Raw genomic sequence first — 27,631 nt, 5'->3', positions numbered from 1 at the left:
AAGGCTCAAGGCAATGCTGGATTCTCATCTGCTCCAACCACACCCATCTGCTGTTTGTGCAGCATTATGGGAGAAGTCGTGGGGAGAGCCAAATATTTTGTTATTGCGTAGGGCCTCTCAGAAGGCATTTACATTAACAACTTACTTCCTCTGATTTTAAATGTTTGCCTCCATCTCTTGCCCTTCTTGTGCAGGCCTATCATGACCCCATGCTGAAACTCTCCATAATGACAGAACAAGAGTTGAATCAAATTTTTGGAACACTGGACTCCCTGATTCCTCTACACGAAGGTATAATTTTGTTCCCAGAATGAGTCTTGACTTGTAGCCTTGTCTTATAACCAGTCATGGTTATGTAATAATGTGAGTAACCCAGAATCTCCCAGCCCTGTTCATATAAGCATTCAAAATAAGCATTCTGTTTGTTTTTTTACCAGACCTCCTTAGTCAGCTTCGAGATGTACGGAAGCCCGATGGCTCAACTGAGCACGTTGGCCCCATCCTCGTGGGCTGGGTAAGAAAAGTTCTCTGGTCTTGATTGAAGATAAATTTCAATAATGTAGACGGAGTTTCATTTTAGCAAGACTCGTTTTATTGGCACACACTGGTTTCACATCAGAAAAAATTAAAATAGCAAATTTCTAGTAAAATTTATCATTACAGTTAGCCTTTATCTCCTCAAAGCATGGAAACAATTTTTTTATTATTATAAATGTACTGCATTTAAAGATAACATGGCCTTTGTACAATAAAAGAAGTAAAGGCACACGTGAAATTGTTACTAGTTTCATATTAAAGAAAGTAAAACTAGTTAATATTCACATGAGGCCAATTATGAATATAATTATTACATTTTTTATTCTAGTAAAAATTTATGTACAGCTTCCTGTCCATCACTAAGAAAGCTTTTATTCATGCTACAAAAAAAACCTCTTATGGTCAAATGTCATTTCATAAATGTTGTTAGTGTTTAGCATATATCTGATCCTAAGTCACTTCTTAGGAGAGCTGGCTATTATGCTGATCTTTATCCCAATATAACCCATACCCTTTCCTAATTGAAGAAATCACCTGTGACTTTAGGTTACGGGTTCTGATTTATGGTTCTGGGGCTGAACTGGTGGTGTACTGAGTGCATAACGTGGTTGTTCAGTTGTAATTTATTTTAGACAAGGCATGCATTCTCTATTTTGCCACAGTCCCCACCACTCCCTGTTATGCATTTCTGTTTCCTTCTGTGAGTCCTCGAGTGTTCCACCCCTGCTCCAGGTTAGTTCAGGAGTCAATTTTAGCACTGAGGCTAAAATATCCCAAGGGTATCTGAAAGGCAAGTAATGTTGTAAGATGAATAATTTAGAAAACATGCCTTAATATTTCAGGAGAGATCATTCATCTTACATTTTTGACTTTGATTTTATTATGAGCCAAGTTAGATGTCTTAACTTCATTAGCCCACAGATAAATTTCTCTAAAGAGAGTTAGCTAGCTGGAGACAGAGGAAGTGTAATGAGAAGAGAGAGTCTGGCTCAATCTTTCTTAAACTTCCTCAGTCTGTGGATTGCTTTGGTGGGAGTGAGGGCACAACTCCAGAATAACATGATGACCCCTCTGTTTTTGACAAGATGGCAATGTAGAACTACAAGGTTTCCTCAGACGTCATATACAAATTGTCAGTTCATGCCAGAAGCAAAAATGAACGCATTTGCCTTGTTACTAATTTTTTTTCTGAAATAAATGCACTTCATTAGGAAATTAGTTTGATATGGGGTTAGATTTTGCAGTCATTTTCTGTACATACCCCAAAGAAGTTTGACCATGCCGGTCCATTGCTATCTGGACACTTCCCACATCAAATTGGAACTTGCAGCTTGAAGAGTAGCCTAAAATTAAACAACTGGCCCACTGTTACCAGACCTCATGAGAAACAGTCCTTATTCATCAGGACCGATGAGCAGTTAAATGTTTTCCCTCTTTTAACTGCAGATGTGTCCATGTGAGTGGGAATTGTAAACCAAGGGGTACATCTGTTTGAGTTCTGGTCTTTTTAACAGAACAAAATAAACATCTTAGTGGACTTTGAATGAGAAAAGTCAGAGCCCATTCAACCCATGAAAAATTGATTTTTTCCCCCCAAAGGAAAAAAGTAAAAAAAAAAAAAACCTTTTAAACAAGTGAGTTTCCCAAGTGAGAGCCCTGGCCAGTCCTTTTGACCTTAGAATGAATCAATTACTTTGAAGACCTTAAACAGAGTGGTGGGTTTTTTTCAGGGAACCACCCTCATTACTGGGGATCAGTAACCATAGGTTGGCCTGTTCTCATAAGCCTCCCCTTCTCATAAAGAAACAACTTCCCAAGTGACATCTTCATGCTAATGTTTTTTTCAGTAATGAGGTAATTTATCAAGTCTCCAAGGCAGCAAGTTCTCATGTTAATTTGGGTTCTCATTAAATTTTCATTCCAAAGAGAGAGACAGGGTACACGGAAGCAAAAAAATACATTTGCTCTATCACTTTTCATGTTAGGAAGATAGAAAGAATTTCTTAAAAAAAAAGGCTGAGAGTTTCCCTTAGAAATTCTTGATAGTCTACTTAAAGAGATGGTGAATAGTTGAGAGCTTTTGAGTGTGGTGGGGAGGCCAAACACATTTCAGACTGGTTTTGCCTCCAGCTGAGCAAGTAGTTTTGTTTCTCTCAACCACAGTTTCTTCAATGAAAATATTCTAGGGTTAAATATTAATATTAATAATAGCTATTACTTACCGATTCTTAACCAGGAGCCAAGCTCTTGTTACACTTTCTGTCTGCCATATCGCAGTATCTCACTAAAAGAGGACATTAGTATGTGCATTTTGTAAGTGGGGAAACTGAGGCTTCTGAAGGGTCACCTGACTATTAACTGTCTGAGTTAGGCTTTGAACATGATACTCCCTGGTTCCAGAGTCTGTCGTCTTAACTACTGAGTTATCACAGCGTATTTTGGAACCAAGATGTGTATATTCTTCATTCCCTATCTAGTTAAAGGTCACCTGTGGCTTTTTCTAGCCAGTGGGCTGAACCAGATAGCTTTTCAGGTTATGCTCAGGAAATGAGCACCTTGTGAGCAGTGAACACAGGACCAGAGCCAGATTTGGTTGCCATGGCAGCAGAGGCGGCAGGATCAGAGAAGGTAATGGTCCATTGGACAGCAAGCGGCCCATGTGGTTGGGGTTCCTTGCTAGTTTACATCTGATGGTTACTACTGATTTGTTTCTCCGTAATGAAAACATTGGGCATTTCCAGGTCTTTTTAAAAAGCCAGGAAGTGGAAATGAAAATAAGAGGGCCTGAGTCTCTTTTTAATTAATTCTGAAGATCTAAATTACAAGCCACAGCGCCACATCTGGAGAGTGTGTGTGTGTGTGTGTGTGTGTGTGTAAGTACCAATCATCATTACTTTCAAATACAACATTGAGGAAAGAATTTCTGTAGCTCTTTTTAACACAAATAGATGGGTTTTTTTAAATAACATGTAAGGAACGTAGACATTTCCAAGGAATGTTAAATTCGACAGTGAACTTTTAAACATTACACATCCAGGGTGTTTGTGCGTGCATGTGTGTGTGTGTGTGTGTCTGTGTGTGTAAGCACCAATTATCATTACTTTCAAATATAACTGAGAAAAGAACTTCTGTAATTCTTTTTAACACCAATAGAGGTTTTTAATAACATGTAAAGAAGGTAGGCATTTCCAAAGAATGTTAAACTCAACAGTGAACTTTTTTTTTTTTGCGGTACGCGGGCCTCTCACTGTTGTGGCCTCTCCCGTTGCGGAGCACAGGCCCCGGACACGCAGGCTCAGCAGCCATGGCCCATGGGCCCAGCCGCTCCACGGCATGTGGGATCTTCCCGGCCCGGGGCACGAACCCGTGTCCTCTGCATCGGCAGGCGGACTCCCAACCACTGCACCACCAGGGAAGCCCAACAGTGAACTTTTAAAACATTACTTTCATGGTATCTTGTTTGGTTTCAGTCACTGAAAATAATTTCAAATAAAGGTATAAAAGAAGTAGCAGAATAGTTAAACTTTGACCCATTGTTCAGATGCTGCCACAACTTATTTTTAAGCTGTGTTCACAAACCATCAAATATTACCTAATCTGGTAATCCATTAAACATCCTTTCATTTGTCCATTCAGAATACAAACTTTGAATGTTTATTGTACAGTAGGCCCATTGCACAGTACTAAGGATGCAGAAATGAAAGACCCTCTTGCCACTGTCTTGCAATGAATCCCTCCACAGAGGAGGTGTTATGGTAAAAGCGGCTTCCTAGTCCAGGGAGAGAAGCAAACACAGCAGGGCCATTGGCTGCATTTTATTGCCTCCAGTGACTTTCTGGAAGCTGACAACCCGTGCATGAGGATGCTATCATAGGGAGGAGTGGAAAAGGGAGATGAGCAGCGCTTTCACTGAGTCTCTGACTCCTTGTTTGCACCATGTGACTGATGGGACATGTCAGGGAAAGTAGTATTTCTCTGGAAGGAAAATAGTGGACTTGAAGTATTCCAAAGTCTTTAAGCTTAAATTGTTCTTTGCATGGAATTGTGATGTTAACCATTAGGTGTAGCCAAGAATCATTCTGGCCTGTCAGAACTAATTTAAAAGATGTTTCTAAATGCTTTCTGCATCTAATTTTTTAGTAATTATACTTTTGCTTTAACTTCTTGGAGTTCTTTATATTTGGTCCGCCTTGGAATCAGGTACCTTAAAACTGATGTAGAGGTGCTTGCACTGGGCCATGCAAAGGGCTAGGCTGTGGAGTCTGACTCCTTTCTTTTTGAGCCACTAAGTCTTCTAGATTAGTTTCTTATTAATAATTCTAAAAGAACCTGTATTTAAAAAAATATAGGAGACTTTCCTCTCACCAGATACTTTTGAAAGTTTAGGACAATTCTGTTTGCATATGCAATAATTCCAGTTTAGGAAAATTCTGAATTGTGTGCATATACAGTAATTCCAGTTCTTTTGTGTCTAGCTTAGATTGGCAGAAATGCAAACAAATTATTGAGGTGTTAACAATCAAGAAAGTAAACATGCCACTAAGAAAATAACTTTGTGCAAGCAAGCAGGAGCTTAAAGAACTATCCATTGCCTGCCATTTTAAAGATTCCATTTCTGTCTCCTCCAGCCATCTAGATAAAGGAATGTTGGCCAGGCCTGGAGACCAGTTAGGTTTTGTTCAGTCCCAATGAGTGATGTTAGCATGTAGCTTCAGAGCACAATTATTTTAATGCTCCAACCCTCTTTTAATGTTCCTTTCTTAGCTGCCTTGTCTCAGCTCCTACGACAGCTACTGCAGCAATCAAGTAGCTGCCAAAGCTCTGCTGGACCACAAAAAACAAGATCACCGAGTCCAAGATTTCCTACAGCGATGTTTAGAATCCCCCTTTAGCCGCAAACTAGATCTCTGGAATTTCCTTGATATTCCAAGGAGCCGTCTGGTGAAATACCCTCTGCTTCTTCGAGAAATCTTGAGGCACACACCAAATGATAATCCGGATCAGCAGCACCTGGAAGAAGCTGTGAGTTTGTTTCTTTCTGTCTTCCCTTATTGTTTTCCCCAATGGCTAGAAGATGAAGGGTCCCTGGGTACGAGGACTCAGGAATCTTGGGTTCCAGGCTTGGCTCTGACATTAACCATGTTTTGATTTTGCAAATCAGCACTATTCATAATCTATAAAGTGCAGTATTTACATGAAATGCACTCCAAAGTCCCTTTAATTCTAAAATTTGTTGATTCTATATAGGTAACTCTACAATCTGTTTGTTAACAGTTGCTGATTGTGAGGGTTAAGATCTCTGTGGAGATTTTAAATTGAATAGCTTTGTTTAGTTAGCAAATGAGAGTTGCCTTTTACCTTTTACCAAAGCCCGTTTGTGAAGTCAACACCCATTTAAGACCCAGCTCTCCTTGGCCCCAGATTGAAACATGCAGACTAGTCAGACCTACTCCCCAGCAACTGTACTGAGTATGGGGCTGGGTGGTTTGGGAAATACGGATTCTTCTGTAGCAGGAATAGAAGACCAGGAAAAATGGGGTCCATATTGTGAGACTATGGTGAACTGTGAGCATTCTGCCCAGAGAGCTCAGTTCTGATTGTGGTGCTCTGCGGGGCAGGGCACAGGAGATGACAGGCCCAAGGAGCAAATGGCCTGGGCAAAGGTGTGAAGAAAGGACAGGACAGGTCATGCCAGGGAATGCCATGGATCAGTCTGCCTGGGGTTGACGATACTCAGAAAGCAGCAGGAGAAGGGGCAGAGGGTGGTGGTTCACATTGGTTATAGGGGGTTTAAAATATCAATTTGAGACATTTTTCCTTTGTTGTGCTTTTGTTTTTTAAGTAGCTTAGATTCAACGTTCAAATCCCAGCTCCATCACTGACCAGCTGTGTAATCTTGGACATGTTACTCTTCATCTGTAGGACAGGGGACAGAGGAGACTAGGGACAGGGAAGCAAGCTGGGAGGATGCTGCGGTGGTCCAGATGTGCGGTCTTGGCAACCTGCTTAGGGAGTCAGCAGTGGGTATGGAGGCTAAGAGACCAGTTCAAAGAGCTCATTCCCTGCCTGGATCTGGGACAATAACAGAAGGTGATATGCAAAGGTGATTAGAAAATCAGAAGCCTTGAGCCTGTGGAGCAAACTGCCTAACTCTTCCCAGAGAAGGACTTAACTTACTTAATAGTAAGTAGTAACAACAACAGCAATAATAATAGTAACACCTGCTGACATGTAGAGTGAACATCTAGTAAGTCAACTTTATGTAATTTCCTTATGGGTTATGTATCTCATTTAATCCTCATAATAACCTGTGAGGTACCTGTTCATGTTAGGGCCATTTTCCTTTTCCAGATCAGGCTTGGGGGTGCTAAATAACTCACCCAAGTCCAGGGCCAGCAAGTAATGGAGTTGATATCTGAACCTTGTCAGTGTAGACTGCAAATCTTATGACTTTTCCACTTCTTTATGATCCTATGGAGCTGAAAGCCTGGCTACTTCTTTAAGCCCCTGTTGCCTTTGGAATTGCAGAGAGCTGTCTAGCCACCAGGCTTTGTGGAGGGGCCTCACTGGTGCAGAGCTGGGCCAGTTGTCCGTGAGGGGATAGAGAAGAACAAGGAAAGACCCTCTTCTGATTCAAGAGGTGTTTGATGTGTCTGGCAGGCCCAACATACCGACTAGCCTACCAGTCCAGCATGATGGGGGATGCAGACACCAGGGATGAAGCCCATCTCACTTCATCGTGTCTGTTTTCATTACTGGGAATAGCATTGCCTCCTCTCCATATTTCATCCCAGCAAGTGTGTGGTCTGTAGAAATGAGAACAACAGGGAGCTCAAACTAGTCTAAATAATTACTTTTTTGAAGCAAACAAGCCTGCTCTGAATTTTACGGTAAAGATTTCTTCTTTTTAATATGCAGCACGAAAGAATAATGCTTTGTTTTCAAAAAACACCCAGTGAGCTAAAGTTTAAATTTAAAAACAGATAAGAATATGATTGTTTGCAATATGAAAGGATGCACCAGTTTCCCTCGTGCATAAAATGTGATGCCATTTTAGAAAGTTGAATCTGCACCTAGTTATTCAGGCAGATTTATGTGTGAAGCATGGTATACCTGCATTTGAAAATGTCTGCAAAGCAAGCCTTCTAAATGCCCATTTACACTATATAGGCACAGCTGTTTTTCCCCCTTCTTTTCAAAATCCCTGTGGCATTACCCTAGATGAACAGAAATATTTAGCCCTGTACTCCTGAGTGCATTGTGAATGTTTGATAACCATTAAACCCACAGTGCCAATGTAGCTTGACTTATATGTGCCCTGAATAAATTTTCCACCTATGAAAAGGGAAAAATCAAGGAACTCTTAAGTAAATTGCTTCTGCACCAAGCGTTCAGTCTTATGATTAGATCTAAAGAAAGGTCTTGCTTTTAATGTAGTGGGTAAACTACCACATCTGTATTAGAATTTCTTAATAGTGTTTTGGAGTGTTGATAGAAATTTCCCCCCAAAGAGAACATCTTAAAATAGAACTTTGGATATTCATATATTCCAGATCTGGTTGTTTAATGTTTTAAATTCTAAGGATTGTTTCAGCCAGAAAATGATCCTGCAGACCATCTCTTCCCTCTGCCTGCCACTGTTTCAATTCCTTAAAAAAATATCACTGGAATCAATGAGAAGAACAGTCCTGCTTTTGATGCAACAGCAGTGAAGGCTGCTATCCTTGGTCCATATCGGGAGCCGACAAGTAGATGATATTACTGCACAAGGGACTAGACAGACAGGACCTTCAGATTCTACTTTGAGGATGACGATTCCAGCATGTGTGGGTTTAATCCCTGTTCTGTTATGGGTATCTTTTATCATCTTCCTTTTCCAGCCCCTGCCCTTCAGTTTGAACCCAAATGAGAGATGCAACAATAAATTTAATTTAAATGCACAACTACCATGACTGTTTGCTATTGGCAATCTGCTATATGTAACTTTATTCCTCTCTGCAATTCTGCAAAATAAATTCCTCTCAAGAAGCAGTGCAGAGAGATTAGACATGATATGCAGGTGGATTAGTTCATGGTATACAGGCCAATATAAATACAAAATAATATTTTCAGTAAATGAAAGCAAACCCTGAGTTACTATGATAAATATAGACATAGAATATGGAATAACAACAATTGTTTCCATTCTTTTGCCTCTTTTTATTTTTTCAAACACCTGAGAGAAAAGCAGCATTTGAGAGTAGTCATAGCTGCCTAAGGAGCCACTGTGGCTTTTGAGTTTATTAATCTTCACGTGAAATGCCTGCTGTTCAGTTCCTGAGTTAAATTAGGAAATGAACATATCTTTATGCTTATAGTACATGTTCCTTCTGGTTTCCTGGATACTTGCAGGAAATTCAGAAAATTGACTCAAGTACTGATTAATTCCAGCTGCCCGGGTACACCTAGTAATAGCAGATAAGATGAACCACAGCAATTAATGCAAAGGTGTTTTTTGTTGTTGTTGTTGTTTTTTGGCTCCGTTGGGTCTTCGTTGCTATACGTGTGCTTTCTCTAGTTGCGGCGAGCAGGGGCTATGTTCGTTGCGGTGTGCGGGCTTCTCGTGGTGGCTTGTCTTGTTGCGGAGCACGGGCTCTAGGTACATGGGAAGCCCCACAAAGGTCTTTAAAAGCAAGGAGAGACTTCCCTGGTGGCTCAGTGGTTAAGAATCTACCTGCCAATGCAGGGGACACGCATTTGATCCCCGGTCCAGGAAGATCCCACATGCCTTGGGAGCAACTAAGCCCGTGCACCACAACTACTGAGCCTGCGCTCTAGAGCCTGTGTGCCGCAACTACTGAGCCCACGCACTGCATCTACTGAAGCCTGCATGCTCTAGAGCTCGTGCTCTGCAACAAGAGAAGCCACCGCAATGAGAAGCCCATGCACCGCAACAAAGAGTAGCCCCTGCTCGCGGCAACTAGAGAAAGTCCACACACAGCAACGAAACCCAACACAGCCAAAAAAATAAATGAAAAAATATTTTTTAATTATTAAAAACAAGGAAAAAGTATGGATTTCACTACATATTAAAAAGGTAGTAAAGTAGAAAGATAAGGTAGACATAAAACAATTGCTCAGATACCTCCCATATATTTTAAGCTTCTTGAGGGCAGCGACCCTGTCTCATTTCTTTGAATGACACCACCTAGTCTGACACTGAACAGATGCTCAACAAGCATTAATTGAATTAATTTGAAGGATGAGTCATAGCTTTAGAATATTTTGTGAAATTTCTTGTTTGTTTTTTTTTTGTTTTTTTTTGTTTTTTGGGGTACGTGGGCCTCTCACTGCTGCGGCCTCTCCCGTCGCGGAGCACAGGCTCCGGACGCGCAAGCTCAGCGGCCATGGCCCACGGGCCCAGCCACTCCGCGGATATGGGATCTTCCCGGACCGGGGCACGAACCTGTGTCCCCTGCATCGGCAAGCGGAATCCCAACTGCTGCGCCACCAGGGAAGCCCAGTTTGTTTGTTTTTGAAAGTAACAATAAATAATTAGTCATCTTTGAAAACCAAAAGGGGTAAAAAAGAAACAGAAAGTTTGTACACCAAAGTGTTCCATTTATTACTTGTTGTGTGTTAGTGAAACTCAGATTAATTTCACAGGACTTATATTAAACATTAGGTTGACATCAAAGACCAAAAAAATTATTTTATGACATAAAGAGCCTGTATTTTTCAAAGTAATGTTTTTTTTTAAATTATCAAAGTAGTGCTACCATCCAAATTCAGGAAATAGAGAAAAGAGTAAATAAATGATCTTTGAAACTCTTAGTAGCTACAAAGGTGTAGAGATTATGCCTCTGTCCATAGGATGCAGTCACCAGACCTCAGCTCAAAGCTGTAAGATCTCCTACCAAACTTGCATGGAAATGCCAAGGTTATAACTGGGTAGAAGGTTTTTTTTTGTTTTGGGGTTTTTTTTTTTTTGCAGTACACGGGCCTCTCACTGTTGCGGCCTCTCCCGTTGTGGAGCACAGGCTCTAGACGCGCAGGCTCAGCGGCCATGGCCTACGGGCCCAGCCGCTCCACGGCATGTGGGATCCTCCTGGACCAGGGCACGAACCCCTGTCCCCTGCATCGGCAGGCGGACTCTCAACTACTGCGCCACCAGGGAAGCCCCGTATTTTTTTTTTTTTCTTTTTTTCTGGGTAGAAGTTTTTAATCCAGTTGCTTTGGGCACAAGGCAAGTGAAAAATGATCATTTAACTATCTTAGAATTCACTACCACTTGAACACAAAGTCTGGTAGCTTTTCACTAAGTAAAAGCCTCTTTCAAAACCTTGCTTTTCAGAGACTGGTTTGTTTTTCCATTAAGTAAATGTGACCAAGAAGAGGCCTTACTGACATTTCTCATCTGTTACGTTCTTTTCCGTTAATATCAGCACAAGAAAGATGGGACTGTTGGTCTTTTCACTATTAGGGGACAGAGGATTCTGGTGAAGAAGTCACTACTTTGCCTTGGATTGGTGTCACTGAGTTTTTACTCAACTAATTTCTTGCTCCTTTGTTTTCTAGAATTTTCTAACTTTTAGATGTACTGTTCATGTTATAGAACAACACTACATTGGAATAAATGCTTACTGAACATGTCTCAGTGTTGTACTCTTGTTGTTGTGTTTTGCTTCATTTTGAATTTAACAATAATGCAGGGAATTCCCTGGTGGTCCAGTGGTTAGGACTCCTCACTTTCAGAGGACCTGGGTTCAGTCCCTGGTCAGGGAACTAAGGTCCCACAAGCCGAGCGGCCTGGCCAAAAGAAGCAAAAAAACAAAAACAATAATGCATCCACCATTGCTTTGAAATCCCTCTACCCCTAATTTACTCACGTGTGCTGTAGGTATGGGCCTGAGTGTATATAGACAAATTGTCCCCATTCTTACTCCTAGTGTCCTTTGTTTCCATTCCTAGTTCTCTGTCTTTCATAAATCATTTACGTTTTGTCACTAAAAAGATATTCAAACCATTTATTCACACCCAATTTGCAAATATTGTTTGTAGGTTAGATTAAGTGCATATAGAGAGACCTTGAAACTGGGTTTCAGATCCCCAAGGACAACCCAATCCCTTTTCTAGACTCTTACATTCTACTTTTCCTCTCCTTGGCCACATTTTTTGAATGCCTACATTTTCAACATTGTGAGCATGTTTTAAGAAATGTGCAATATAGAGCTTAGTGATTATAAGTCCTGCACATTGAAATCAATACCTCATATCTCTTTCACTCATATAAAATTATGCATCAACATTAGTTTTATATATAATACAAATATGTGTGTGTATACAAATGAATATATATTGTATGTATTTATATGTGTATATGTATAGATGGTGTTTGGGTGGATAGATACAGTATATTAAAAGCATTTATTTATTTTTCCCTTTTCCCAAAGCAGCAACTTAGATAACATGATCTCAGAATTAGATCCAAGTGTATATTAGTGACTTTCTAGGCTGAGTACCTGGGCCTTGTTGGTGTGAATGGTTTGCTGACTTTCCCCATACTTTCTTTTTGTTTTCACAGATAAACATCATTCAGGGAATCGTGGCAGAAATCAACACCAAGACTGGAGAATCTGAATGCCGTTATTATAAAGAGCGACTTCTTTACTTGGAGGAAGGCCAGAAAGACTCCCTGATTGACAGCTCAAAGGTGCTGTGTTGTCATGGCGAACTGAAGAACAACCGGGGTGTGGTGAGTAGTTACTCTCCTTCAGTAATCTCATCCTGGGCCTCCCCAAATGCTTAATCCGCTTGCTACTGAGCCTCCTGTTACTATGCCTTTCCTAACCAGGGTCACATTTTTTAGACAAAGGTTGCTTTCCCAGTGTCTTTTATATCATAGGATCATATAGTTTTTAAATATATTTTTATATTTTATTTTATATATATATATCTCTTAAATTTCATGACCAGTATATATTCAGAAAAATTTTGGAAACCAACATAGAGTTGCCAGCTTTTTCTTTTGTTCGGTCATGACCTTTGAAAACAAATACACGGCTTCCCTGGTGGTGCAGTGGTTAAGAATCCACCTGCCAATGCAGGGGGACACAGGTTCGAGCCCTGGTCCAGGAAGATCCCACATGCCGTGGAGCAACTAAGCCCGTGTGCCACAACTACTGAGCCTGCGCTCTAGAGCCCTTGAACCACAACTACTGATCCCGCATGCCACAACTACTGAAGCCCACGCACCTGGAGCCTGTGCTCCACAAGAGAAGCCACCGCAGTGAGAAGCCTGCGCACCACAACAAAAAGCAGCCCCTGCTCGCCGCAACTAGAGAAAAGCCTGTGTGCAGCAACAAAGACCCAACACAGCCAAAAATAAATAAATAAAATAAATAAATTTAAAAAAACCCAAAAAACCAAATGCAAAACAGTTACCATCTCCTCCCACTTTGATATCAGAAAGTAATGGGTGATTTTAACAGGATGTTAAAAATACATGATCTCAGAAAAACAGATAGCTCTTTAATTGAATTCATTTAGCTTTATGAGAAATCATTCTTTCTCATGAATTTGTACCTATCCACAGACTGACATTTTGAGACCAGTTTTTTGGGGTTTTTTTAATAATAATCTACCCTCCCATCAGCTGTATATCTAGCTCTGACCTGTAGATATTCCATTTCCTGGCTTTTATTCCTCAGCAGGTATTGAAATTGTTTCTCTTCTCCTATCATAGCAACTTGTACAAATCTCCCCTGGAGGGCTTACTACAGTGGGATGTAATTCTCCATCTATCTGTCAATATCTTCCATTTTACCACGCTCTTTTAGGGTGAAGAGTGTGCCTTGTCAATCCCTAGCGCCATCTTGGGACCTGGCACATACTAAGGCACTTAATAATGTTAGGTGAATACGTGAGTGAGTGAGTGGGTGAATAAATGCTTACATGAAGGAAAAATGGATTAAATTACATGAGAGTTCAAAATTCATTCAACTCAGGGACTTCCCTGGTTGCACAGTGGTTAAGAATCCACCTGCCAATGCAGGGGACACGGGTTGGTGCCCTGGTCCGGGAAGATCCCACGTGCCGTGGAGCAACTAAGCCCATGCGCCACAACTACTGAGCTTGTGCTCTAGAGCCCGCGAACCACAACTACTGAGCCCACGTGCCACAACTACTAAAGCCCACGCGCCTAGAGCCCGTGCTCTGCAGCAAGAGAAGCCACCGCAATGAGAAGCCCGCGCACCACAGCGAAGAGTAGCCCCTGCTCCCCACAACTAGAGAAAGCCCGCGCACAGCTACGAAGACCAAATACACCCTAAAATAGAAAATAATAAATAAATTTATTTTTTAAAAAATTCAACTCACCAGGGTATTTTTATATATAGGAGTAGAAATTAATGCTAATATATAATATATATATAATTTTTATATATTATATATAACATGTATTTTATGTAATATATAAACTTTATTATATATAATATATATTTAAATTTCAACATTGAGAAAGACAGTCTCCACTTCTTTTGTGTTTCATCTTCAGTATCTAGCCAACCCGTAGAATGAAAGCCAAAACTAGATTGAAAACTCTTAATAAGCTTTGATGATTCAGGGGACGCCCTTCTGACCTGGACTGTACAGTGGCATTTATGGACAGGCGTGGAAATGCTGTTTGAAATCACTGAGGACATGTCACAGCACCCACTATCAGTGCTGCTGTAGATCTAAGCACCTGATGTTGCAGCAAAGGCTTTGAGACCTGTCACGGGCTGCTGCTTGAAGAAGTGTTTCTGCTTGACTAGGGAGTTACTGATTGCCAGACAGCTGCATTCTGCTTTTTGCCGATATCTGAAAAGCACTGGTAGACTTCTAATGGCTGTTGCTCTGGCTCCTTGAACATTCTTTCTCAGAAGCCCTGTGGGAAATAGGAAGATGCATCACCCCACAGAATGAGGGCCTGTTCTGTTTCTGTCCATCAGTCAGGGATTGAGACCCTCTTGCTGGATGTGCCCAGGGCATTAAGGATGAACTCTATCTACTTCATGTTTCAGGCAGATAGATTTTTGAGAACAAAGATTTTAGTTGGGGTGAGGGGATTTATTTTTGTTTGTTTGTTTGTCCCCAGTAGAATTGTAAAAGTCATTATGGGGCTTCCCTGGTGGCGCAGTGGTTGAGAGTCCGCCTGCCGACACAGAGGACACAGGTTCATACCCCAGTCCGGAAAGATCCCACATGCCGCGGAGCGGAAAAAAAGTCATTATGAATAAAGTCCTGAGTCAGGAAAAAAAATCTCAACAGTTTGAGGGCAGGAAGGAGCTGCGACTAAGAGGAGGAATTCTCAGTGAACATTCACAAATAAGGGATTTTTTTTTTTTTTGCGGTATGCGGGCCTTTCACTGTTGTGGCCTCTCCCGTTGCGGAGCACAGGCTCCGGACGCGCAGGCTCAGCGGCCATGGCTCACGGGCCCAGCTGCTCCACGGCATGTGGGATCTTCCCGGACTGGGGCACGAACCCGTGTCCCCTGCATCGGCAGGCGGACTCTCAACCACTGCGCCACCAGGGAAGCCAGGGATATTTTTTAAAGTTGCCCAGACAATCTGAGTTCAAAGTGCCTACCTTGTCTAGAAGAGTGGTAGAAGTAGGACTGGCGGACCGCGAGGCCTGGGTCGGGTCAGGCCACGCCGTGCAGGGCCGCTGGGAGTGGAGGCCACTTGGGGAGGGGGCGGGCTGGAGGCGCAGGTACATGTGAAGACTTCTTAGCAGATCAAACCACTGATCACCTTGTCCTCATTTCTACTTGCTCTGTGTTGACAAGGGAGCGTGCCCAAATGAGCAAGGTATCACAGCAGAACAGTACCCGGGCGTGAACTGAATAAGTGTCATCCATACTCAGGCTCATGCCAGCGGCTTATAGCAGGTTCCTCAGCTGGTGCCCACCGGCCCTGGGGGCGGAGGCAAAGCTGTGCCTCCAGGCAAGCAGAGCAAAAAGAGTTTGCCCATGGATCGCAGCAGTGACGAGTATCGTCAGCGCAGAGAGAGGAACAACATGGTGGTGAAAAAGAGCCAGTTGAAAAGCAAGCAGAACGCGCAGGATACGCTGCAGAGAGAGTCAGCTCAAGGAAGAGAATGAACTGTTGGAAGCAAAAATTAAATTGCTGACTAAGGAATTAAGTGTACTGATTTATTTCTTGAGCATGCACACAACCTCGCAGATAACGTGCAACCCAGTAGCACTGAAAATACGACAAATTCTGATAATGCAGGACAGTAGACCTTGCCTCTTTCAAACGTCACAACTTGTGGCTTGAACGTTAAAGGTGTGACTGACTACACTACTCGTATCAGGGGCTGATCTCCGTTATTCAAAGATCCAATGAAGGTTGTTTTCTAGAATCAGCGCTGAAGAGTTGATTAGCTAAAAATGTTAGCCATATAATTTGAATATCTGGTTTTAAATGATAAGGATTTTTCTTGGGATAAAAAACATTTTTAAAGGTATATGGTAAAAAAAAAAAAATGCCCTGGAGCTTGATGTTCTTAATAAATCCTTACTTCCCCCCCCAAAAAAAACAAAAAGAAAGAGTGGTAGAAGTAGAAACAGTGTAAAAATCTCTGATTATTTTTAGTATGTAAAACAGTGACTAACCCCTCCCCTCCCTAACCCCCAAAAGAAAAGTCTTCATATTCTCTTCTGCCGTCCCCACCACCCACACCAAAAAAAAGCCCTTAACTTGGTTATTTTGTGCTTTACTCTGTTTTTCGGTCTTCAAACCTGCCCCCACCGCAAACACACACTGATACAGAACCGTCATCATTTGTGTGTCCACAAGCCAACATTTAGTTGAGCTTCAGTTTCTGCGGTTTTTGGTGTGTGTGTATGTATGTGTGTGTCTGTCTGTCCATCCATCCGTCTGTGGCAGGGTGCAGGTAGATGATCCGCAAGTATCTTTTCTTCCAAATCTAAAACTGTCTGATAATGCTGAATATGCTTCCCCGACCCCAGATCAAGATTCTAATGTGAATTTTCAGCCCTACTCTTCTGGTCTCCTCTTTGAGACCCTAAGGCTGACATTGCCAAATATTGCCACTGGAAAACCAGAATCTAGCTGCAAAGTCATGGATCGTCTCTCTTCACCTCCTAAGCATTTCCAAGCTGCGGGAAGAGTCTGGCACTTAGAGTTGAATGGAGCCAATTTACCCCAGCTCCACTCAGCAAAATTGCTTTTATAATGTGGTTTGAGACAGGCCTTTATTTTTGAGATTCTTTTTTTGCCAACAACACACACATCAATCATCAGCCTTTTAAGCACAACCTCTTCAGAGAACCGAGGTTCTTATGAACTTAACCGAGAAGGACAACTTGTTTGATTGTCTTTCTTTGTGGCTACAGCAGCATGCTCTGGTTTCCTCGGGAATGGGCAGTGTTCCGAGCTGGGATGCCTGGATGAAGCTGATAATCAGCTCAGTGGTTGAAGGAACAAGTGTTTTATGGGTTTGAGAAGCAAACGTTAATATTAGGCTCTGATATTTCAGTCTCATCCTTTATGGACTGTTATTCATTGTGATCTCTTAGAATTGTATTGGATACAATAAACCAAAGCCCCGAGAGCACTAACTTATTTTCCTTCATTAGCCTCTTCATTCTATGGGGTTTCTCTCTCTCCTTTTTTTTTTTTTAAATGTTCCTATAAGGCTGTATGTGTCTGCACAGGTTGTGAATTGCAGTGTGAAGAACGCCACTGCAGCTGGCAGACCTGGCTGCAGGTGTCTGTAGGCAGAAAGGCCTTCTTCAGTGGGGCCCTAGGGAGGCGCTCCCATAGGAAAGGCAATGGATGCATCTGGAAATGTGTCCAACCCCCAACTGTTGTTCTCCCAGAGGTAGATTTGAGCCTGGAAGTTCATAGGCCAGTGTGAACCTGGTACCTAGGGACCTCTTATCCACAGAGGTCCACTTATCAACTACTCATTAGATTATTGCTTAGGGGAATCCTGTGGATTCTTTTCTTCCAGAAACTACACGTTTTCCTGTTCCAAGAAGTACTTGTGATCACTCGGGCTGTCACCCACAACGAGCAGCTCTGCTACCAGTTGTACCGGCAGCCCATCCCCGTGAAGGACCTCCTGTTGGAAGATCTGCAGGACGGAGAAGTGAGGCTGGGCGGCTCCCTGCGTGGGGCGTTCAGCAACAATGAGAGAAGTATGGATGGCTGTCCATTTTGACCTGTTGAACGTCTTTGGTCGTGGTGGTTTGGAGGGAATGGCTGCCTGGTGAAAAGAGAAGAGCTATGGCCTTGAAGTCAAACTGCATTCTAGTTTTCTTTCATCACTCACTGGTTGTGTAACCTTACTCAACCTCTTTGAGCCTTAGTTTCCCATCTGCAAAGTGGGGATGCATGCATACCTACTTCACAGGATTGTTATAAGGATTAAGTAAGACACTACAAGTTAACCTGTCTGCATATAACTGGTGCCCCTTAAGCTCCCTTACTCGACTCCTTCCACTGGATAAAAGCATTCTTAAGGCCAGATGGTCCCTATGTGATTACAGTTGTATAACGGTGGGTTTTTGTAGTTAAGCTGGCAGACTTGTCTCTAAAGAGACATAACTATGATCAACTGGGCTGAGGGTTTATCTGTAATTACTCTAATGGGCTTCTCTAACTTGAGACTTAATAAAGGAATTAACCAAGAGAAGCTTAGATAGCAGCGTCTATCTAGTGTCTCCTATGTGTCAAGCACTGTGCCAGGCACTGATATACACTAGGGAACCAAACAATTCAATTCCTTGGAAGCCCTGTGGAACTTACATTGTGATGGAGGAGGTAGAGGTTATTTGAGAAGCAAATAAATAATCCAGGTACCTTAAGAAAACTAAAACCCAGTAAGGGAATAGAGAGGGATAGCAATAGGAGGTATGTTTAAGATGAAATGGTCAGGGAGGTCTTCTTTGAGCAAGTAACATTTGAGCCTCTTAGGTTAACATTGGCATCATATTGTCAAAGTAATTCATGTATACTGCCTCTTACCTACTCACCAGTCCCTCTGCCCTAGTGGTAGTACTAGTAGTAGTAGTAGTACTTACATTTCTCAAGTACTGACTATGTGCCAGGCATTGTATAAGCACTTACATGCATTATTATATTTATCCCTCATAATAACCATCTAAGGTAGATTCTCTTTGTTTTTCCCATTTTACAAATAAAGAAACTGAGACGTAGGGGAGTTAAGGCATTTGCGCCACAGCAAAGACTGGAGCCTGAATTTATCTGAAGCCAGTCTGTTGGCTACAGGGATCGTGCACGGGGACTGACTGAGCACAGACACTTCTGTGAACCACATGCATGTGGCACACGGGACCCATTAAATGACAGCTAATGTTGTTATTAAACTAAATCAAATGTCTTCCATATTGTGCACTACCATTTTTTAAATGCACATAGCTCCAGGAATTCCCTGGCGGTCCAGTGGTTAGAACTCCACACTTTCACTGCCAAGGGCCTGGGTTCAGTATCTGGTCAGGGAATTAAGATCCCATAAGCCATGTGGCACAGCCAAAAGAATATAAATAAATAAATAATTTTAAAAAATCAATGCACAGAGCTCCTGTTGCAGTTATTATTAAAATGTCATTTCATTTTAAAATGAAACCAAACTTATAAGAGTCTTTACATATCTTCTCAATCATCAGATACTAAATATACAAGTACTATCATGTGGAGGGTCTTGGGCCTGTTTGTGTTACAAAGAGCTTCTTAAACTTGAAAAAGCTCTAGCTTGGGGCAGTTGTTGAAATTACAGATTCCCAGGCCCACATCAGACCTACTGAATCTGAATCTCTAAGGGTAGGACCCCAGGATCTGTATTTTTAACATGCTCTTGGGGGATTTTGATATGCAGCCAGGTTTGGTACCCAGTACTCTGGGGTCCCCTGAAACACAAGACATAGTTGTTCCGTACTGATTTGCTAGCTTCCGAGAGCAACTGAGTGCCAGACCTGTGTCAACACCTGTTGATTGATGGAGGCTGCAGGGTGGGGCTGAGCCATTCCTAGATCAGTAGGGCACATTTAGTAATCAATTAGTGATCTCTGCCGTGGGTACTGGGGGTTAGTGTCACCACATGTGTAATCTTTGGCCTGAGGAAATACCTGCCCATTGACCTTTTTTTTCATGTGTTTTTCATTTCTAGTTAAAAACTTCTTCAGAGTAAGTTTCAAAAATGGATCCCAAAGTCAGACCCACTCATTACAAGCCAATGACACCTTCAACAAACAGCAGTGGCTCAACTGTATTCGTCAAGCCAAAGAAACAGTTCTGTGTGCTGCGGGGCAGGCTGGGGTCCTTGACTCCGAGGGACCATTCCTAGATCCCACCACCGGGAGCAGGGAGCCACAGGGAGAAACAAAACTTGAGCAGATGGACCAATCGGACAGTGAATCGGATTGTAGCATGGACACAAGTGAGGTCAGCCTTGACTGTGAACGCATGGAACAGACAGGCTCTTCCTGTGGGGATAGCAGGCATGTTGAAAGCAACGTCTGACAGAAGCATGTACTTCCTGGAAGTAACCCTGTGTCTTACCTGTACAGTATTTGCATTCCACACATGGAACGGTTTGGAGAAGCACTTTTTAATACTTTTGTGACTGTGTTGACCCAGTCCTGTCTGTACTTTTTTGTCCCTAGTACTGTAACTGCCAGTCTGTGTCAGCTGGAATCTGTGGCAACTGTTACCCTGTATTGTATTTCACAAGTGTCTGGATGGATGGAGAAGTACTTGAACAAGTTACTTTCACTTGTCCTGCTGGATTTTAAAAAACAGAAAACAATCTCTAAACTACTGTTTCATGTAGATTAAAGGGTCCTTCCATTGTTTCTCTAGTGCTTTTCTGGCTCTTTGACAGGGTAGCTGAAGGCATGAAATTTAAAGGGCCTTGAAAACAGGGCATGAGGAAGTTACTTGTGTATCATGATGGCATTTGAAGGAGAAACGGGAAAGATCAATGTTTCAAGTTAAATTGGTTCAATGTCATCCAACCAAAAAGCATGAAAACATCCCTGGGGATTCTGAAGGTTTAATTTTGCAAAGGAAGAAGCACTGTCTTGACCTTGCAATTTCATCCAGTACAAATTTGATGCAATAATCTATTAGGACATGAAATAAGAGTCTGACCTTAAAAGGATCAACGCAAAAACCGCTGTCAGCTCTGAATCTTGAACTGAAATGTGCATTGCATCAGGAGGTCTCTGCCATGGATGCTGGCTGGCCTTAAAGAGCCATTTCTAGCCTAAAATATCATAATATAACTCAAAGGGCCTGGGAAAACCTGGCAGGATAGCAAAAAGACCCATCTTCTCTTTGTTTCATCTGCTTAGGCCTACTCGTGTTTTAGAGCATGAATGAAGAGATGAGGAAAAGGGACTGCGGCTCAGTCAGTGACTCTGTTTACGGAAACATGTGAAAAAAAGAATTTGGAAGAAGTGCTCCATTGTGACCTTATGTGGGAAGCATTAAAAGAGAAAAGTAAGGTCCAGTGTCCATCTGGGAAAGGCCAGAGCCTTGGGTTTCCCTGCCCCACTTTTGGGTCATCATTTGCCATCTCTGGCTCTGTGCTGGATCAGAATCATAATTACATTCTCCAGAGGCCGACTTAATTAACTCTATCATTAATTAGAATCAGTTATCCAAACTAATAAACCTCTTTGCCAGACTTGATTTACAATGCAGGGTGAGTCGCAGACCTTTAAAAAAAGTTAATACACAGAAAATCTCCCTGCGAGTGTAAATATTAAAGATGACTTGTGCAAAATTGTACCCACACCAGCACTAGTAGTATTGATTCTAAATTATTGCCAAAAAAGTTTTCTTTTTTTTTTAAATCTGTCTTTCAAGTTTACACAAAGGAAAGCAGTAAATACTATGTTGTCATTTTATTATGTACGTCTATCATGTGCATTCAAAGAAGCTGTGTGACAAGATTCATCAATATAAAAACAAGCTATAGTACTTATTTTTCAAAATAAAATGTTGTGGTCCATTTTACCCTGTAAAACATATTTCTGTATTTATAGATTTTAAACACAGTGAACCTTTTTTTCTATTACAAGTTTATTTAAAACAACTCAAGTTGTTATTGATTTAGCGACTGAATGAATCTGCTGCAGACAGAAGCAGAGAAAAGCCGAGAAAAGTTGTTTGATGGTGGGGAAAAGAATGGATCATTCTTTGCAGGAGCCATCGGCCACTTTGGCCAGCGTGTTGAGAAAAGAGGTCTGTCAAGGGCTGGCCTATGGGAAGAAAGTCAATGAATGTTTTCATGAAATGAATGTTTTTGTATAATGGCCTTAAACTTCTCTGGAAGCATTTCAAATAAATTACATTAAAATGTCGTCTTCTTTGTATATAGTATTTGCCCTACAAACATCAAATTTCAGTGATCTTACTGGGAGGTTCTTACCGAAATTTTTGCTTGTACCCAAGTACACACATTAAGATAGGGTATGGGCTGATATAAATGCTACGATTTGATCTATCAAAGCTCTTGCAGAACTCATATTTCTAAGATCTGTTTTTTCAAGGATTCCCTATTCACTTTTTTTTCTTTTTTCTCTAATTTCTAATTTTATATTGGACTATAGTTGATTAACAATGTTGTATTAGTTTCCAGTGTACAGCAAAGTGACTTGGTTATACATATACATGTATCTATTCTTTTTCAAAGTCTTTTCCCATTTAGGTTATTACAGAATATTGAATGGAGTTCCCTGTGCTATACAGTAGGTGCTTGTTGGTTATCTATTTTAAATATAGCAGTGTGTATATGTCAATCCCAAACTCCCAATCTGTCCCTCCCCCCACCTCTTCGCCCCTGGTAACCATAAGTTCGTTCTCTAAGTCTGTGAGTTTGCTTCTGTTTTTTAAACAAATTCATTTGTATCTTTTTTTTTTAAGATTTTGCATATCATATATTTGTCTTTGTCTGACTTACTTCACTTAGTATGATAATCTCTAGGTCCATCCATGTTGCTGCAAATGGCATTATTTCATTCTTTTTAATGGCTGAGTAATATTCCATTGTATATATATATATGTACCACATCTTCTTTATCCATTTGTCTGTCAATGGACATTTAGGTTGCTTCCATGTCTTGGCTATTGTAAACAGCACGGTAACGAACGTTGGGATGCATGTATCCTTGCGAGCCGTGTTTTTCTCCAGATATATGCCCAGGAGTGGGATTGCTGGATCATATAGTAGTTCTATTTTTAGTTTCTTAAGGAACTAATACAGCTCTCCATAGAGGCTGTACCAATATACATTCCCACCAACAGTGTAGGAGGGTTCGCTTTTCTCCACACCCTCTCCAGCACTTACTGTTTGTAGATTTTTTGATGATAGCCATTCTGAGTGGTGTAAGGTGATATACCTCATTGTAGTTCTGATTTGGATTTCTCTAATAATTACTGATGTGGAGCATCTTTTCATGTGCCTGTTGGCCATCTATATGTCTTCTTTGGAAAAATGTCTATTTAGGTCTTCTGCCCATATTTTGATTGAGTTGTTTGTTTTTTTGATATTGAGCTGCATAAGCTGTTTGTAAATTTTGGAGATTAATCTCTTGTCAGTCACATCATTTGCAAATATTTTCTCCCATTCTGTAGGTTGTCTTTTTGTTTTGTTTATGTTTTCCTTTACTGCGCAAAAGCTTTTGAGTTTAATTAGGTCCCATTTGTTTATTTTTGTTTTTATTTCCATTACTCTAAGAGACGGATTGAAAAAGATATTGCTGCGATTTATGTTAAAGAGTGTTCTGCCTATGTTTTCCTCTAAGGGTTTTATAGTGTCCGGTCTTACCTTTAGGTCTTTAATCCATTTTGAGTTTATTTTTGTGTATGGTGTTAAAGAATGTTCTAATTTCATTTTTCTTACATGTAGCTGTCCAGTGTTCCCAACACCACTTATTTAAGAGACTGTCTTTTCTCCATTGTCTAGTCTTGCCTCCTTTGTTGAAGATTTATTGACCATAGGTGTGTGAGTTTATTTCTGGGCTTTCTATCCTGTTCCATTGATCTATATTTCTGATTTTGTGCCAGTACCATACTGTTTTGATGACTGTAGGTTTGTAGTATAGTATGAAGTCAGGGAGGCTGATTCCTCCAGCTCCGTTTTTCTTTCTCAAGATTGCTTTGACTCACTTATTCATTTATTCATTTTTAATAACTATATCTTGAATCTGTACTGTGTGTCAAGGGATGTCATAATTGTTATAGAAAATAAATGTTGAATCTCACTGTTAGTATAGGTGACTATTGATGACCTTGGGGCCAAATAATAGAAGGCAAATTTCACTTCGAAATTCTTCCTGGAATTTCAGTCCACTTTTTTTTTTTTTAATTAAAATGGCTACTTTTATTCCCCCAAAGGATAGTTTTAGATGAAAAGGCTCTACAGTTTTAAGTAGTTGGTAGCCAATTCTCAGTAGCATGTTGGCCCAGTAAGGCTGGTAGTTAATCTTATCTTTATAATAAGTTGTCACCATTTTGTTTAACATACTGTTAATTTTCAGATTAGTCAAGATATTCACATAAATAAAAGTAAGTCCAAAATTTTTCCCAAATGAAAACTCACTCCTTCTCATTTTCTTACTCCTCCCTCCTTTTTATCCTCCTTGTCCTTCCCCAGTTCTACTTTGGATATTCTGTCCACTTTTTATTCCCTTGATTGTATTGACTTTGTTACTAGAGAGTGTCTCTACTAGTCTATTAGAAGATATTTGTACTGACATTTTGTGGGTTAGTGCAAATGACTGAGGGCTAAATGGTTTCCTTGAGTCTATTTTCAAGATGTTATTTGACACGCAACTAAAGGCAATCCTCGCCATCTAAATGAAAGTCATAAGCAAAGAAAAGAGCCAGACCTAGCAATTTTGTGCAAAATTAGATTGTGGTTTCGGCTTCTGGGTAGTGGTCACCACCATCAACTGCTTTCGTTTCCATTCCTAGCACGGTCTACAGCAGCTGAGAATGCTACAGTCCTGTTTTAACAAAGTCCCTGTGGTTCCAGGAAACTGCAACCCACCGTGTTGGTGAACAAGCTGTTCAACTTTCCATTTACATTCTGTCCATGTCCACCTTTAACTAATTCTCCAGAAGCCTGAGGATTCCTTGGAGATTTAACAAAGAGAGCATCTGACCACACAGTTTCACTTGGACATTTTCTCTCACCTGGCTCCCATCGGCATGTGGAAGAAGCCACTGATCATCATCTCTCATTGCTGTGGTTGATTCATTTATTTCATGCTATCTCATTTATTGACAGAATTCTGGAATTACAGTATTGGGAATTTGAATAGAATAACAACTCCAAACTCACCAGAATCTGAAGATCATTAAGATTTAAAACCTTGCCCACGTGAACACACAGTAAGAAAAGTCGACTGTATTCAGTGTACCTAGAGGATACTTATGCAAACAAGTTGGCAAAACAATCACTGCTCACTGCATCTTATTTCCTTCCTCCAGGTTGGTTTGCACTTCAGTCAGCTACATAGATCTACCCAGAGGAAGCAGTTCATCAGTTGACCTGGAGGATTAGCAAGGAATTAGAAATGGCACTCTGTATCTTTGAGAGCTGACCATGTAGTTCAGGAAACTGGACATGCATTCTAAATAACTTGTCCACTTACACATACATGTTCACACACAAACACACCTAAATATTAAAGAACTGTGTTATCTCGTCTGTAGAATTTTGAAACATGTCATCCTTGATGTTCTATTCATCCCATGTCTATGAAATGGGGATACTGTAAACGCTCAGGCCATTTAAAAAGTAAGATGTTGTATGTGAAATCACTTTGAAAACTATTAAGAGCTAGCAGTTTTCATTTTTGCTATTTAATAGTCACTTTTATATTTGCACATGGTGTTATGAAATTTCTTGAAAGTATGGCCTTGGCTGGGATCTTTTTCACTCATTCTCTGCATATTTGGGGGGTAGGGTGGAGAGGCCTTCTCAATCCAGAGAATCTGGAGTATTTTCTTGTATTTTTTCATTGGCATATTCCTTTCCACAATTTTCTGTTTTCTCTTTCAGGAACTTCAGAGAGAGTGATGTTGAACCTCCTGGATTTTGTCTCTTCCCTCCTGGATTGGTTTTCATATATTCTTATCTATTTATTCCTACTTTTTATTTCCTAATAGTTCTCATGGAAATTTCTTCACTTTTATCTTCTAACCCTTCTGTTAATTGGAGGTAAAGATTTTTATTGCTAAACTTTTTCTATCATTGTTCCTTAGAGCATCCTGGTTCTTTTTTTTTTTTGAATTTTATTTTATTTATTTTTTTATACAGCAGGTTCTCATTAGTTATCCATTTCCTGTTATTATTTAGTGAAAGCATTATCTTTGCTAAACTCAGAGTACATAGTTTTGTTGCATTTTTCTTCTTGCATTGTTCATTTATCTGGGGATAATAGCAACTTATGGGATTGTATATTTTCGCTTACCTCTCCAAATTGCCTCTCTGTCCTGATCCATCGTTTTATGTGCCTGTGGTATGTATGTACTTCATCAATGAACTCTTGCTTGTAGCTTCTGGTTTTATTTGACCAACGGGAAGTCCTTGCATGATATCAGAGAGAGGGAAAAGAGTGAGGTTGGAGTATTTATTCTCCTGACTCTCTAGAAGAATTGCCTTGGGCTGGCTACCTCTCTTGACATGAAGTCACAGTTCCTCTCAAGGAGCTCTCTCTGAGTTCCAGTAGCCCCTCCATCCTAGGATGGTAACAGCCCCACTGTCACTAGCCCCAGGATATTGCCTTGCCTCTACACCCTGCCCACAACTTTGTATGAAGTCCCTTTTTAAAGCTTCTTTGAATTAACCTAATTTGAATATGCTGCTGGGCCTCTGATAGATACCGGTACCTGACATGATAAACATTATACACATGTGCTCTCAGCATCATCGTCACAGGGATCATTCTACCACCTGCTTTCTATTTTCATATGTTGTGGTCCAAGGATACAAAGATCTTTTGGAATTATGAAAGATGGATTTCCTGTTTCTATTTCTTGTTGTGAGGGATAATTTTCTGAGAAGAGACATGAAAATATCTTTCAGAAGAAAGGCAAAATAAAGACTTCTCCAGGCATTAAAGAGCCTGAAACAGAAATCAACAAATTCATTACCAGCAGATCTATACTGCAAAAACTGTTAAAGGACTTCTTTTGATAGAATGCAACACCAGATGGATGTGTGGATCCACACAACAGAATGAAGGGCACCTAATGCAACATGGGGACTTCCCTGGTGGTGCAGTGGTTAAGAATCTGCCTGCCAACGCAGGGGACACAGGTTCGACCCCTGGTCTGGGAAGATCCCGCATGCCGCGGAGCAACTAAGCCCGTACTCCACAATTACTGAGCCTGCACTCTAGAGCCCGTGAGCCACAACTACTGAGCCCATGCACCACAACTACTGAAGCCCGTGCGCCCTAGAGCCCACACACCACAACTACTGAGCCCACACGCCACAACTACTGAGTGCACACACCACGATTACTGAAGCCTTTGCACTCTAGGGTCCACGTGCCGCAACTACTGAGCCTGCATGCTGCAACTACTGAAACCTGGGCTCCTAGAGTCCATGCTCTGCAACAGAGAAGCCAGCACAATGAGAAGCCCACACACCACAACAAAGAGTAGCCCCTGCCTTCCACAGCTAAAGAAAGCCTGTGCACAGCAACAAATACCCAATGCAGCCAAAGATTAAATAAATTAAATAAATAAATTTATGAAAGAAAATCGTTGCCCTAAAAATTAAAAAAAAAAAATCGTCATGTTGGAGTAAGAAGGACTGGATTTACCCTTCCACCTGAAACAACCAAAAAATAAAAGGAAAGACAACATATGTGAAACTATGGTTTTGAACACACTGGACACCAGGCAATGAAGGACAGTGACCCCAAGAGAAGAGAATAAATGACTGAGCCCTGTGTTTGCTCCAGCTTACAGCCTTGAGAGGGTTGTCAGGCAGCAGGGCAGGGAGGGGAAACCCAGCCTAGTCCAGTAAAGTCCCTGAGTGGAATAGATGTGGCTGAGA

General features: G+C 41.1%; 1 protein-coding gene and 1 pseudogene across 6 annotated transcripts in view; both read left to right on the top strand.

Annotated features, from left to right (window-relative positions):
- ARHGEF3 (Rho guanine nucleotide exchange factor 3) overlaps window positions 1–21,917 on the top strand; it is a 310,231-nt gene extending 288,314 nt beyond the window's left edge. For all 6 annotated transcript variants that reach the window (XM_022572818.3, XM_089919494.1, XM_089919495.1 and 3 more), the window contains 6 exons: window positions 195–291; window positions 438–514; window positions 5,302–5,559; window positions 12,101–12,271; window positions 17,540–17,726; window positions 19,718–21,917. In XM_022572818.3, the coding sequence (XP_022428526.2) occupies window positions 195–291; window positions 438–514; window positions 5,302–5,559; window positions 12,101–12,271; window positions 17,540–17,726; window positions 19,718–20,070 (1,143 nt within the window). In that variant the 3' untranslated portion in view covers window positions 20,071–21,917. The remainder of the gene's footprint in view (window positions 1–194; window positions 292–437; window positions 515–5,301; window positions 5,560–12,100; window positions 12,272–17,539; window positions 17,727–19,717) is intronic.
- LOC111174263 (CCAAT/enhancer-binding protein gamma-like) lies at window positions 12,278–17,533 on the top strand (annotated as a pseudogene).
- Window positions 21,918–27,631: the final 5,714 nt, after the last annotated feature.

Source organism: Delphinapterus leucas, chromosome 10 (genome assembly GCF_059928025.1).
Source record: "Delphinapterus leucas isolate spDelLeu-1000000601 "Yukka" chromosome 10, BTC_Dleu_Yukka2, whole genome shotgun sequence".
NCBI classification, from domain to species: Eukaryota; Metazoa; Chordata; class Mammalia; order Artiodactyla; family Monodontidae; genus Delphinapterus; species Delphinapterus leucas.
Note: the sequence above shows the minus strand (reverse complement) of the source record. Positions and strands in the feature narration are given on the sequence as shown.